Genomic DNA, 15,425 nt, shown 5'->3' on the forward strand with positions numbered 1-15,425 from the left:
GAGAAGGATGCACACCTCAAAATTGGTCTTAATTTGATGTACGGAGCAAACGTATTGCGTGTAAAAACAAAATATAATAAATTATACAGTGTGCTTGAGTGTAAAAATAAAATATAGAAAAATATTTTTAAATTCTGAAAATAAAATACAACGTTTTGTAATTTCACTAGTAATAATAATCATCTTCATCTAGGCCTTATCCAGATTATTGAGGTCTGTTGTACAAGTCATGTTCTGTCATTCCGCTCTATAAAATGTCATATCCTCAATTAGGTCATAAATCACAATATTTATTCTTACTACCTTAATTTATGTATTTTGGAGCAATTCCCTTTATCCTTTTAGAGCCTTCCACTTGAGCCAAATCATCCCTCATAATCAAAATTGTTCTATGTCGATGTGGCACATGGCCGGAGCAACCAAGTTTAGTTTCTCTAGTTTTTTAATCATCTAATGGAGGTATCCTTAAGTTTTTTCGGATGCATTTTATTATTATAGTGAAAAGATCATATCTTAAGTTTGCACATAGGTCATTCAATTTTCAAACAATCAGGTCTAGATATTTAGGTACTCATAATTCCTTTTTCTATAGCGTACAGTTACCATAAGGCCTCCACTTAGAGCCTTCCACTTACTACACACACTCATTTTTTTTTTTTATCCATTACTTCACACACTCTCTTTTTTGTTCCTGTAAAACTAACATCCCAAGATTGAACAAGAACCCTACAAAATTCGGAGGGTTAAATTTAGATGTTCAAAACCCAATTTTTTTTAATAATCTAAGCGATACTTAGTTGAATCCCAAATTTTGAATTAAAAAAATATCCCCAAGTATCTATTTTACCCCAGGGAGTTGTACAATATGCTAATTTAGATTTCAAGAACCTGATTTTTTTAATAATCTAGTGATACTTAGATTAATCCCAACATTTCAAATCCATAAAAAAAATCCCTACTATACTATTTTGCCCCAGGGAGTTGTACAGTATGCTCCGGCAGAAACATGCTAAAAGCACCAGTAGGGAGAGAGATGAAATTACAGCTACCTACTCCCCATACAGTTACCGAGATTGATGGGAGAGAGTTGAATTTGAAAGTTCCAACTCCCTGGAAATAGAAGTATGAGAGTATTGAGTGAGAAAGAACTGCAAACTACAAGAGAGAGAGAGAGAGAGAGAGAACAAAAACCAGGCATGAAAGCCCAATTTCACCACTCCTGTAACAAAACCACATTATTCCATGATCTCCAAAACTGTGTGTCTAACTCACTATTCCTCTCACACCAAATACCTTCACCACTTAATTCAGGCCTCCTCCACACTCAATCACCTTCTCCAACTCCATACCCATATAATCCTCAACGGCCTCCACTCTCACCTCCCTCTCATCACTAAGCTAGCTGACTCTCTCTCTACTCTTGATGCTCTTCCTCATGCCCAACTCCTCTTCTGCTCAGTCGCCGAACCAGACCTCTTCCTCTTCAATGTCACCCTCCGCTCCCTCTCTCTATCTAACCTATATTCTCCCCCCGCCCCACTTTCTCTCTCTAATGCCACCACCCCAACACTCCCTGCGACCTCCTCCACTACCCCAACTCTCTCTCTCTACAATTCTCTCTTTAACCAACCCACCCCGGCTCTCTCACTCTACAATTCTCTATTGGTCTCGGGTCTAAACCCCGACTGCTACACCTTTGCCTTTGCCATTAGGGCATGCACCGAGCTGCCATGGCCGTCGCCGGGCCGAGCTCTACACGCCATGGCCACTGTCACTGGCCATGCCCAAAACCTCTTTGTTTCCTCCACTTTAGCCCACTTCTATCTGAACTTTTTCCTAATTGACTATTCTCTCAAAGTGTTCGGTCTGATGCCTCAAAAAGATGCACCTGCTTTTAACACCATGATCTCTGGTTTGGTTCGAGCTTCTCGACATGAAGAGGCCGTGTCCCTCTTTGGCCAAATGGCTTCAACTGGTTCTCCATCTCCCGATTCCACTACATTGACGGCCATCCTCCCCGCCATGGCTGAGCTTCAAGAGCTGAGGCTCGGTCGAGCCTTACACTGCTTTGCTTTCAAAACCCACCTCCTCTCTCATCTACATGTGGCCACTGGGCTGGTTTCTTTCTATGCGAAGTTGCAGGAAGCCATGGATGCTCGTCGAGTGTTTAATGAGATCCACAAACCAGACATTGTCTCTTACAATGCCATGATCTCAGGCTATTCTTTAAATGGGGATTTCGACACAGCCTTGATTCTTTTTAGAGAGATGAATTCGATGAGCTTGAAGCCAAACTCGAGCACAATTGTGGGTTTAATCCCTGGTTTCGATCCCTTTGGAGCTATTGGATCGGTGCATGGCTATGCTTTCAAGGCTGGGATGTGCTCTAACATGGCTGTGGCCACTGCTATAGTTAGCGCTTACGGGAAAAATAATGACATTTCATCGTCTCGACAGCTTTTCGATGAGATCCCCGAAAAGAGCTTGGCTTCTTGGAATGCCATGGTTTCAGGTTATGCACAATGTGGCCAAACCGAAGATGCCATTGCACTCTTCAAACACATGCAAAACCAGGAAGTGGAACCCAACCCAGTCACTATAGCCAGTGTTCTCTCTGCCTGTGCACAACTTGGTGCCCTAACCCTTGGTCAATGGATCCATGACCTAATTCGTAAAGCAAAATACGAAACAAATGTATTTGTTTCCACCGCTTTGATCGATATGTATGCAAAGTGTGGGAGCATAGAGAGGGCCCGAGAGCTCTTCGACACGATGCCTGAGAAAAATGTGGTCTCTTGGAATGCTATGATCTCGGGCTACGGGCTTCATGGCCATGGGCACAAGGCCTTACAACTTTACGAAGCCATGCTCCAATGTGGCATAGCCCCAACCGGGGTGACCTATGTAGGGCTCCTATGTGGGTGCAGCCATGCTGGACTCGTGGCTAAAGGGTTGGAGCTCTTTGGCTCAATGGTCAAAGACCATGGACTGAGCCCCAGGCCCGAGCACTATGCATGCATGGTGGACCTATTGGGTCGAGCTGGTAGGCTCACTGAGGCTATGGATTTCATCACCAATATGCCCATTGAGCCCACTAGTGGCGTGTGGGGAGCCCTATTGGGTGCTTGTATGGTGCACCAAGACCTAAGGCTAGCCCAGCTTGCGGCCAAGAGGCTCTTTGAGCTCGAGCCGAGGCAAGCTGGCTACCGAGTTCTGCTCGCTAACCTATACTCGGCAAAAGGACTCTGGGCCAATGCAGCTAGGGTTAGAGAGGAAACAAAGAACATTAGGATTTCGAAAGTGCCAGGTTGTACACTGATTGAGCTAGATGGCGAGTTCCATACGTTTCGAGTGGGTGATAGGTCGCACCCAAGGGCAGTGGAGATATATAGGGACTTAGAGAGGTTGGAGTCGAAGATGGCGGAGGTGGGTTACAGAGTGGGGACTGATGTGGTGTTGCATGATGTGGAGGAAGAGGAGAAAGAGAGTATGGTGAGGGTACATAGCGAGAAGCTTGCAATCGTGCTTGGGCTCATTAGCACCGAGCCTGGGAGTACAATTAGGATCATCAAGAACTTGCGTGTGTGCTCTGATTGTCACAACGCGACTAAGTTCATGTCAATGGTCACTGGTAGGGTGATTGTCGTCAGGGATGCTAATCGATTCCACCATTTCAAGGATGGGGCGTGCTCATGTGGGGATTATTGGTGATATTGTGCTCTCTCAAGCAGTGGGATTCAAACCTAGACACTACTAACATTTCCAAGGACTGATAACAGGTGGCTTGGTTTTTCCCTCCCTCTTTGGTGGGTAAATTGGGTTTCAACCCCAGGCACAAGGCAGAAGGCAGAAGGCAGAAGAGCAAAATTATAATGGTAGATCCCACTATATAAGAATACAAGTGCATAACAAGGAAAAATAAGTGTATTTGATTGTGTTTATGGAGTTCTATCTCTTGCGTAGAGTGATTATTGAGTAGACATGAGAGGAAACTTAGATCAGTGGTTAATTTTTTTTTATTTTTTTTTAATGTGTTTACTAATCAGTGGTTAAAAAATTGCATATCCAAATCATGAATAGCCCAACTTGGACTAGATTGGAAGGTTGGCGGTTCTGCATCGAAAAAAAGCCCTAGAATTGCCCAAGTCTCCTATTTTCCTGATTTTTTTCTTGCTAAATATATAGTCCTGTCCCACTCAAGAACTGCCAAGTCGGATAGGGCTAATTTGAACTGTACCACTGGCAAGTCTGAGCCTGACTGCGATTATTGAATCCCTGATACAGATTAAAACTAAAGATCTTTGGCTACAGCAACTGTCAATGGGTCAAACCATTCTAAAGTTAGTGTTATCTTCATGTGAACATAAAAAAAGAAAAAAAAAAACTGTTTTGGACATATGCGGTCCAAGGCTACCAAGCTCTAATTGACTTAAGACAACTCTAGAGAGAGAGAGAGAGAGAGAGAGAGAGAGTAACAAGGATTTCATGGCGAACAAAACTAAAGAAATTCATCAGTGCTTTAATCATTGTTATCTTTTACATTAAATTTGAGTGCTCCATTTTGTCAGGTTATGGAAAGGTACCCACTCTCTCTCCCCCACCACCACAAGCAACGGCCCCAGAGGTCATGAACTGAAATGCATAGACACATGCACAAATCGAACTAGTACTGAAATCAACATCATTTCTTCCGATGAAAAAACAACATGGAAATGGAGCTCTTTTATTCGTAAACCAGCATTCTTTGTCAGGACAACTGAGGTTTTGGGAAACAAGGACTCAAAATCACCCTCTCTTCAGAAGGGAGAACCAAGGAGCTTTCATATCTCTTCTCGCTAACATCTCACTATCGAATAAACTAAGAAGTCTCCTTTCTCCTACACTATCTCACCATCTAATAAATAACAAAGTATGGACCTACACACCTTGAAAGCTTTTTAACATTACAATTCATCCTTCAAATCTTTGCTACTCTCCTCAATTACAGGTGCAGGTGCAGGCGCTTCTGGTTTGGTAGGGGTGACTGGTCTTTGGAGCTTGAATGGAATGGCAGCATGCTTCTTAAGAAATTTGTAGAACGCAACCACAGTCCGCTCTGTATCCACAGTGATCTGCTCAAAACCAAAGTGTCGATGTCAAAAGTGAAGCCCTCATCGATTTATTTTTAAAGAAATGAATTGATTTAAAGAGTCAATTGTAGCAAAGGTAGACTTGCTTATGCAATATGTAGTGAGATTCTTTCGATTGAGAAGGTGGCAGCAGCTCTAGAAGAGGCCGGATCAAAAGAACGAGAAGATTGAATAATGGCAGTTATCAAACACTTCATTCTTGCTGAAGTATACAGTATGCCCGGCACTTGAACACCATGTCGACACTTCTAGACACAGATACTAAAAAGAAAAGAGTGGGCTTTGAACCCAATATGTCAAATTCACGTGGACTACCGCTGCACCAACACCTAAACATAATAAATATGAGCTATTTATTGTATACATATTAAAAGCTTATTATAAAAGGGGTGAGATTTCAGTGAAGTGCCCACCTTTTTCCATACATGTAACGCACACTTCTAAATTTTGTTGGTAGGTGTAGTTTCAGTGTCAGAAACTTTCTCGTGACTTGAAAATCTATGTTTCTAATTATAAAAATTAAAATTTAAAAAACAGTGCAGATTGAGCAAACCTATAAATACTTTAAAATTTTGAAAATAGACAATCCAAATAATTTGTTAAAAGATGCACTAATTTTAAAAGCTATTTATCGTATACATATTAAAAGCTTATTATAAAAGGGGTGAGATTTTAGTGAAGTGCCCACCTTTTTCCATACATGTAACGCACACTTCTAAATTTTGTTGGTAGGTGTAGTTTCAGTGTCAGAAACTTTATCGTGACTTGAAAATCTATGTTTCTAATTATAAAAATTAAAATTTCAAAAACAGTGCAGATTGAGCAAACCTATAAACACTTGAAAATCTTGAAAATAGACGATCCAAATAATTTGTTAAAAGATGCTCTAATTTTAGAACTTGAAATTTGTTTTTTTTTCTTTATACCCATTCATCTCGAGGTAAAGATGACCAATTGGAAGATTTTTCAACTTCAAAACATTCCTTTCTACAAAAATTCTTGTGGTGCACCTGACTTATATAGTACAAGGTTGCAACCTTATATAAATTTTTTCCATTATAAAATAATAGACCGTACAAACGTTGCTTACCGTATTGGCATTTTAGGCTAAAGTGCTAGAGACATAGGCAAACATTCGATTCAGACCCCATGCCTATGTCCAGATAAAAAGCCCATCAAGAAAAAAAAACATAGAATAGCGGTGGCAGAGGTAGTAAAATATTTTAACAATGAAATGGGTTGTGCTGGTTAGGGATGTGGATGGTAGAGGCTTCAACAGCTGAACTTCAGCTCTCCCTCCTTCCTCCCTCTCTCCCCCTCTTTGTTGTGGATCTAAAGTCATTTCTGTCCCCTCTGCATGGCATTTGCGCATGAAGAGGGAGCCAATTTATCTATTTATTTTGATTAGTGACAGACAATTTGTATTCCACTACGGGAATTATTGTGCCAGACATTCAAGATTGGTATATATATATATATATATATATATATAGGAAAATTCTTCCCAACGCCTATACGCGAAAATGGATTCACCTACCATCATCACCGTTAAAAATTCATTGCACGGTCACGATTGTCAGCTAGTGTTTCATTTTTCATTTTTTTTTTTTATAAACCAAAATGACTTGAAATTTGAACCATGTGTACATCTTAGTGAAACGCACCTAATAAAAATATAAAGAAAAAAATTCAAAAAAAAAAATTGACTAGAATACCCCTTAAACTTTTTTGGGGTATTTTGGTAATTTTTTTCATGTAAAATATTTTATTGATATTTTTCGTAGATTCATCGATTTTTTATGAGCACACGCTCCAAATTTTAGGTCATTCTACACTACCGCACAATCGTAACCGTGCGATGAACTTTGGACGATAATGAAGGTAGACGAAATCACTGTTCATTTTCGTCTATTGGCATTTTGTAGTATCTTCCATATATAAATATATATATATATTATGTTTGAACCTGTTAACTTTGCATTAAAGTAAAAGAGGTATTGCAATATACAAAAAATACTGCCCTCGTAGGGATCAAAATATGCTATACAAGACTGGTATATTTATCTTTTATTTCTAAATGTATGGAAATTTTGTTTTATAGGATGCCTTTTCCATTAGTTTTTTTAAGGTCTCATCCACCCTGCAATTACTACCACATATATTGCCGCTATTCCTATCAATCGTTTACTAATAATAATAATCATCATCATCATAACCTTTTTCCAATTAATTGGGGTCGGCTACACGAATGTTGGTCCGCCATTCTACTCTATTAAAGGTCATACCCTTGATGGGGCCATAAATCCCCATATCTTTTCGGACCACTTCCAACAACATCCTTTTGGGCCTACCCTATGCCCTTTTGAATCCTTCTATTTGAACTAACTCGCACCTCCTAACAGGTGTTGTACTTGATCGGCGTCACACATAATCAGACCTAAGTCTACTCGCTCTCATGTTATCGTCGATTGATGCCACACCTAAATTCTTCCAAATAGATTCGTTTCAAATTCTATTCCTTCTTGTATTGCCACACATCCATCTCAACATCCTCATCTCCGCTACACTCATTCTATTGGTATATTGTTTTTCTTTTTTTAATTAATAATAATAATAATTGAAAATAATAATAACAATAATACGAGAAAATAATTGAAACGGGTTGTGATGGTCGTCGCAGTAGTAGTAGTTGTTGCTATTGTGTTGCCATTGTTATAATAATTACACTAGTAACCATAAATATTGTTGTAATAATAATAACATTACCAAAATAATAATTACAAAAGTAACCATAAACAGTGATGGGAACCCAAGGGAGATCCGGTTCAACTTACAGGATCAAAACTTTTGTTGCCAGCTGGAAAGAAGATAATTGTTGGGTATCCATCAGACTGCAATAAAGAACAAAAAAAAATAAAAGTTAGATTCATCCTCAGGTTGCTATCTAAGCATATGTAATCTCTATGAAAGATATATCAGTAATGGGCCTTCAAATATTGGTGATCCAGATGTACATAGCTATATGACATTGAATATAGTATTACCCCTGCATATATATATATATATATATATATATATATATATACTTGGGAAATTCAAAGTTTTGTCTGAAAGATTTCAATAACTTTCACAAGTAAATCATAAACATTCTGGAAAAAATCGAAATAACCTTGACCCGAGGATGCTCGTTGGTGGTTCCATCCATTTTGGCTATGATAAGGGATTCGATGCTTCGCAAATGCTTGCCCAGTTTGTTGTAAATTGGCTCCAGTGCTTGGCAATGCCCACACCATGGTGCATAGATCTGATCCAAAGTCAACAAAATTTACCAAATGCACAGATAAACATGAGGAACTTATTTCGAATCAACTGACTTAATTTTATATTTTGGGGGTTAACTTCCAATTTAATCTGCTTTGTTTAGTATTTGTGTGGAAAATACCTCGAGAAGTACATCCTTAGACTCATCGAGCACTAGCTCATCAAAGTTATCTCCAACCACTATCTTCACATCTCCATCATTCTGTACAAAGGCAGACATAACTCAGAGTGAAACATAGAATGAATAAATATAATTATCAAAAAAAAAAAAGCGAATAAATCAGGATGCATACTGCAGAAGGAAACCTACTGTTTCAGGAATGGGATCAGACTTGAAGAAGGGCTTCAGCTTGTCTCCCAGTAAATCATCACAAAATGCCTGAAAAAAATAACAGATATTTATGAGAAAAAGTGATTCACAAATATCCAAGCAGTAGAACCATCCAAAAAAAAAGGGCAGTAATGCCACCAACTAAATATGACAATTGATGCAAAAGAATGTTTAAATATTCATGAAAGGTGATTGAGTTTGACAATCATGATGATGATATCTTCTTTTTTGCTCCATTTGCTGAAAAAATGGGTTAAAAATGCTGAAAAACAAATTATTCTACAACAATCATAAACAGAAAAATGGGGGATGAAGAAAGGAGGTCTGTAATTGACCTTAATTTTATCCCCAGTGATTTCACCATCAAATCGATACTTCTTTTCATCAGTGTTTCCACTGAATGCTATAACCTGTAAGAGAAGAAGACGTAGAACATCAGATTACTTCTCTATATTTACTTCCTCTTGGGATATTCATGAAAAAACTGACGGAAAAAAGGAAAAAGGGCAAAAGGGAAACACGCATTGCCTGAGGATTTTCTCCAGTTACTCCAAAATAATTTGCAATAGGTTTCCCGTCATCTTCATTGTCCAAATCCACATGTACAAAGACCAGCTGCCATGGATCAAAATTATAGCATTAAGATAAAGCAAATATCATTGACCAAGCACAGAACACAGTTTTTTTTTAATTGCTTTATTAAATACACTTTATCACTAAGTTAAACATGTATATGGGACAACACAAAAGGAGTCACAGACACTGGTGAAACTCAAACACAGATCCACATGAGAAACTCAAAGCTGACAAGGACATTCAACTCAAAATTTACTTCTCTGTGAACACAATGATAGATAACGTCAAGGGAACAAGAAGGGCAAAGGCCTCCATTGTTTTATACATCAGAACAAGGAAAGCCACTACAGTACCTTTTGTTTTGTCTATTAGTTATGAAATTCTCTTCCATTTCTGGTGTTTTGAAATCCATACTTAGGCATGAGAAGTTTTTCCAAAATAAAATCTTGACTTGGGGAGGCTTTTCACAGATAGGAAAATATGATGCAGCCCAACTACATTCAGACGTGATATAAGCAGTATCTGTATATTTTCCAAATTCCCCAGAATGCATCCATCTAGCAATTCAGCATACAAAAAGAGCCCTCTCTCCGATAAAGGACCGGAGATCACAGATCATAAAAAATAGTATATAAGGACCACAAAGAACCCCAAAGAATGCTTAAAAAAGAGAAAAAAAAAAATACATATATATATATATATATATATATATATGACCAATGATTTCATGCAACGGTTGCATCATACTATAATGCAACGACCCTTCTAGAAAACCAAGTTTGTGTTATTTGCATGACCCAAAATTTGGCATACACACTCTCTTCATCTCAATTATCAAATCCCAAAAAAAAAAAAAGTTCAATTAGAACCCTAGATATGGTCAAAATGAATCCCTTCCAAAAAAGGATCTAGACCATTCATTTGGTGAATTTCAAGATCTTAGCTTTTCTAAACTCAAAATCATTTTTTTCTTTTTTAACATTGTTCATCTAATGATAATAAAGTCATCCAGAGAGATTGAAAATGAAAAAATCCTTCTAAGGCTTAGATCTAAGCATCTCACCAAAATGAACGGCCTATGTTAATTGGGCTAAAAAAATACTTTCTAGGTTGTGTTTTCAATAAAAAAAAAATTGCGATTGTTCATTAGAATGAAAAGAGTGTATATTTCAAATTTTGGATCAAACAAATGGCCATAACATGATTTTTTAAGGTTGTTGCATTATATTATGATGCAACCGTTGCAAGAAATCATTGCTCTATAAATATATATCTCACTTGCAAATCTGTATTATTAAGAGATGAAACCCCCTAACTACAGATGATTACCCATGAGTATATTTATTCAAACAACTCAACAATACAGATGGTACCACATTGCAAGGAAGAAGAGACCCGCTTGATCAACCTTCCTTGCTAAGATCAATCAAATTTGGAAGCTATTAGTTGCAGACAAGATCGACCGATACAACTAACATCCTGCGGAGGAATTAGTTCCCCCTCACTGAGAAGGGTCGGTTTAGAGACACTCCCATAGGGCTCCCAAACCCATACTCACTATCCACCCCCTGGAAGAAATGGAAATATCCTCTAAATAATAGAACTTGCACACCCATTGACACCTGAATCTCCTCCCTTAACCTAGAAAACCACATAACTCTACCCCTTCTATTGATAGTTTTCAACAGTGTTAGAAAAGCAGCTCAGGAGCAGAACGCGGGCCTTGATTAGTCCAAGTCACTCAGGCAAGTCCTTGTGGACTCACCTGAATTTGCCCTGATTTGGCAGAGAAGTCTGGAAAAAACTCAAAAAAATTGAGAAAAATCATTGCACAGAGAAATTACTATATCAAGTGATTCAATAGAAACAAATCATTTATACACATTTAAATAAAAAATGGAAGTTACACAAAATTTCGATGACAATCCTCCAAATTGAAAACCCCAAATCACATTTTTGTCCGGGGTTCGGATCTAGTTGATCCAAATTATTGAAAATTTTGGGCAAACAGTAATTCAAAAATAAAAATCTTGTGCATCCAAGATTTTTAGTTTTTTTGTGAGAAACAAGCATATGACTCAATGAAGCACCCAAACATAAGATTAAGGATTGATTTCCATAAAATACTGACCAATCATTGAGAAGACATCACAACTTTTTGAATTCAACCAAAACCTATGTCAGAAATTTCGTTCTCGGCACAAATCTGAACTATCTAGTTGATAGACATGGAAAAACCAGTGTTCAGCCAAATTTTGAGCTCAAATCAGTGCCCCTCTGATGAGAAATGAAGAAAAAGGGAGGCAGGTTTCAGCCCACTTTATAATCATGCATTTCCATCGAACTCAACTAGTTCACAGTGACTCGATGGGTCAAGCCAAAACTCACCATGTTGCTATAGTACTTGGGGCGAGTGGCTGCAGTAACTCACCCAAGTAATGTGGTACTTGATACAACACATGAGTGTTTTTTTTTTTTTTAATGCAATGGTTTCCCAATGTCTGACCCAGAAGATTGTTGAAGGAACTATCCAACAAGTCAAGGCACTTCCAAACTAAATCAATGGCGAAATTCGAAAACAAAAAAGTAAATCATAATGGAACCGGTGCCAACTATTGTCATATTGAGAAATTAGGGACCCAGTCAACTAAGAATTTATAGGGTAAACTCGTCAATATACCTTCCCCTTGAAAGATTTTGCAGCCTCTTGAAAGATCGGTAGAACCTTTTCATAATCTTTTGAAGTGACAAAGAGTATAATCTGGAAGAAATGCCAACCAATAAATTAATTTCTTTTTGTCTTCTTTAGTTATTCAATAAACAACTGAACTTGTAAAGAATACTTCGGTCTTCTAATAAATATAGAGATTATAAATCTTTCCGAACTGTTAAAAACAAAGCATCTATTAATTAAAAAATAATATAGACATTGGACAATGTACTCAGAGCAAGTTACCTGCGTTTTAATGGGATTTTCAAAAATGAGAGGTGCATTTTCCCTGGTAAAAGTTATAACTGGCGGAAGCTTGTTAGCGAGAACAAAATCTACAATTGCAGACTTGGTAAACTGCCCATCTGCAAGTTAAAGAAACTCCAATGTCACTGTAGCAATATACAAGAGCAATACCATAATCACTAAGAATCAAATGAAGAAACTTACCAAAGACATTCAATTTCTCAGCTTCTTTCTTCAGCAATACCAAAGCTGGGCGGTTCGTTTTCGGGTCAAGGTGGAAAAGCTTTGCAATGTCTTCATTAGTAGTCTGGTAAAAATTGACATCATCTTCTAGGCGTGAGGCTGCAGTCAACTCATCACTCTCAGGCCCCTGTGTCATTTATTGAAACAAGTCAGGTTGAATATAATTATATAAATATGTGAAAGGAGAAAGACCACCAACAGAAGCTGAAGAATTAAGCTCAAAAGAACATTGAAGAATTAAGCTCAAAAGAACATTGAAGAATTAAGCTCATAATTACCACGAGATGATTGAGGAAAGCCAAAACCACTTTGTTCTCGGTCTCCAACACGTTTTCAGCATTCTTAATCGTTGTAAGATTGGAGACACCAGGCCCAGTCTTCTTCTTCACCCAAGTTACTATTGCATCTCTGCAGATTAGAGCATATCAATCATGAACACATGGTTCACAACTTGAGAAGAAAACAATCAATCTTATCAAATTCAGTTAAAAGAGAAGGCCAGACCATTGGAAAATTTAGTCCGTACACAAATTACGGATGTCTTTTGATAAACTTTCCAGTTAATATAATGCTTTTATTTTTTTATTCTTATTGAAGAAAAAAACGTGCTAATGCAAATCCTTTATCAAGCTGGAAAATCTCTTAGGAACCAGCAACATGATTGTTTATGCTTGAATTTGCCCATAGCTTCCTTATTTTTTATATTTTTTCTTCCGAGCTCAAATATTGTATATTGTTATATTTTTTGTTAGCGGATTTCCATTTTTTCATGATTCATTTTGCCAAATGCCGATAAGGACATTGTAGACAAGAAAACCACAATAAACCATTTCCTTAGAGTACTTGAGGACTTGAGGAGTTATAAGACACTGCCATAAGTCCTTTAAGACCCAGGAAAAGTTCATAATTTTGCTCGTCAATAATTGCTCGAGGAAACCATGTTCAATTTACAAATAGACTAATTAGATGAGTACTTTAAAAATCACAGGAATGTCAAATGATGCCACAAAGATACAGATCTAACGTACAATATGAAATTTATCCAAAGGGATGGGCAGAATTACTTATGGGAAAATGATATAGACAAATGCTCTTGTGAAAAATAAAACTAATGTGGATGAAAACTGATATCCTATGACAGATATATGATTCTGCTAGCGCTCTTTGATCTATTGACTCTTCTAGATCATGTTGAAATTTGCTTCAGAATGGATCATAAAATCTACAAAGTTGCATAATATTAAATAAAAATAAGATCTTAGAAACACGACCAGGAAATCGATCACTCACACCAGATCTAACATCTTGCTTCTTCTTCTTACCTATAAATCTCATTTAGAACAGTATAATAATAACATGCTTCTTCTTCTTACCTATAAATCTCATTTAGAACAGTATAATAATAACATTTTATGAGTTCTTTACCAATTATAAAAACCATCTAAGGAAAATCTATATTGTTTTGCTGTAACCAATACTTAATATATATAAAGTTAACCTTTTTCTCAAGAAAAAAAAGGTTCAAGGTTCATGGTCATAATCACAGAGCTTCCCCAAACATCATTCCTTGCTCAAATCTGAAATGTCAAATTCAAATAGACCAAAATAAACCCTTCAGAAAAGGAAGCTCATCTCAGGAACAAATGATTTTAACACGAATTTGAGACCTAGAAAAAAACAAACAGAAAAGAAGTTACAAAAAACAAAGAGCAATAAATAGAAAAAAAAAAAAAGCAGCATGGAATTATAGGAAGGACCTCAACTCTAAGCTAAATTTAAAAACCAGATTGGAAATCTTACTTAGTTCTCTGCCCACTGTAAGACTTGTGAACCCCATCAACAAAGAAATACAGAGTTGGGAAACCTTGAACTTCATACTTTTGAGCAAGGTCACTATCCTCTATTGCATCAACCTTTGCAAGCGAAGCCATCCCCTTCAACTCTGTAGCAGCAGCTGCATATTCCGGAGCAAGAGCTTGACAATGACCGCACCATGTAGCATAAAACTCCACCAGTACAAACTTATTCTTCCCTATAAACTCACTGAAATTGCCCTCTCTCAAAACCACCACATCTCTCTCATCAACCTTGGGCATCGAGTAATGCTCGTGGTCATGATCACTCTCTGATCCTTCAAAATCACCAAACCCTTCATGTTCTTCACCATCGAATTGCTCCTCATTCAAGTTCTGGCCAACCGATGCTTCATCATCTTCTTCAAGGAATTCGAAGTCTTCAGGGTCTAGATCATCCGTGCCTTTTGGGGATCCATTCGAAGAAGTTGCAGAGGAGACATAGGAGAGAATTAGTGCAAATAAGCAGAGAAGGAGCAGAAGCTTAGGCGTTGTAGCCATGGCTTCTCAGAGAAAAATGCAAATAATAACCTAATGTGGATCAAAGGATCTCTAAACGAATTCACAGAAACAAAAGGGCAAGAAATAAAGCCCTAATTAGGGTTTCAGAAACAGTGGGGCTCTGGTTTTGTTGAGGTAGACAAATATTGGAAGTGGATCCGAGGGTTTATCGCGGAAGAATGAGAGTGCCACGTCGGAATTTGATCTCTAAATGACACAGTGTGTTGTAAACGTGGCGAAATTTGATTGGGAAATAGAATTGACGCAAACATAATGCGAATCGGAAAGTACCACGTGGATAGTATGAGTCACCGCCTCTCACCAGAGTCTCTCTCTAAAATGGAAGGAGGTTTGAGGCCCTAGATTCTCTCTCTAAAATTGCTATCTTCATTGGTTCTCTCTCTATGTCTCTACATTTCCTTTCGCTCTCACTCTAGAATTGGTATCTCTCTCCTCTCTCTGAAATTTAGTTTTGAGGCCCCTGCTTCTCTCTCTAAAATTTCTCCCATTCTCTC

The 15,425-nt window shown here is 37.8% G+C and overlaps 2 protein-coding genes across 2 annotated transcripts; one reads left to right on the top strand and one right to left on the bottom strand.

Moving 5' to 3' along the window:
• Window positions 1-652: 652 nt before the first annotated feature.
• LOC105421426 (pentatricopeptide repeat-containing protein At4g30700-like) lies at window positions 653-3,844 on the top strand. Its single transcript, XM_020673611.2, has one exon. The coding sequence runs from the start codon at window positions 1,243-1,245 to the stop codon at window positions 3,709-3,711; it is 2,469 nt and encodes an 822-aa protein (XP_020529270.1). The 5' UTR covers window positions 653-1,242; the 3' UTR covers window positions 3,712-3,844.
• An 850-nt stretch (window positions 3,845-4,694) lies between these two features.
• Window positions 4,695-15,047, bottom strand: PDIL1-4 (PDI-like 1-4). Its single transcript, XM_006854453.4, has 12 exons — window positions 14,357-15,047; window positions 12,835-12,964; window positions 12,518-12,683; window positions 12,314-12,432; window positions 12,038-12,118; window positions 9,310-9,396; window positions 9,117-9,191; window positions 8,761-8,829; window positions 8,572-8,652; window positions 8,299-8,433; window positions 7,964-8,020; window positions 4,695-5,111 (listed from the first exon to the last, which is right to left on the bottom strand). The coding sequence occupies exons 1-12, from the start codon at window positions 14,908-14,910 to the stop codon at window positions 4,944-4,946; spliced, it is 1,722 nt and encodes a 573-aa protein (XP_006854515.1). The 5' UTR covers window positions 14,911-15,047; the 3' UTR covers window positions 4,695-4,943.
• Between the last annotated feature and the right edge of the window lie 378 nt (window positions 15,048-15,425).

Source organism: Amborella trichopoda, chromosome 7, assembly GCF_054954075.1.
Source record: "Amborella trichopoda isolate Santa Cruz 75 chromosome 7, AtrichopodaSantaCruz75HAP2 v2.0, whole genome shotgun sequence".
In the NCBI taxonomy this organism is placed as follows: domain Eukaryota; kingdom Viridiplantae; phylum Streptophyta; class Magnoliopsida; order Amborellales; family Amborellaceae; genus Amborella; species Amborella trichopoda.

Coding starts and splice junctions, on each gene's coding strand:
- LOC105421426 (XM_020673611.2), top strand. CDS start 1,243: ATGATCTCCAAAACTGTGTGTCTAACTCACTATTCCTCTCACACCAAA.
- PDIL1-4 (XM_006854453.4), bottom strand. CDS start 14,910: ATGGCTACAACGCCTAAGCTTCTGCTCCTTCTCTGCTTATTTGCACTA. Junction 12,684..12,834: donor CTTTCCTCAATCATCTCGTG/GTAATTATGAGC, acceptor TAAATGACACAG/GGGCCTGAGAGTGATGAGTT. Junction 5,112..7,963: donor GCAACAAAAGTTTTGATCCT/GTAAGTTGAACC, acceptor GGTTTTGAGCAG/ATCACTGTGGATACAGAGCG.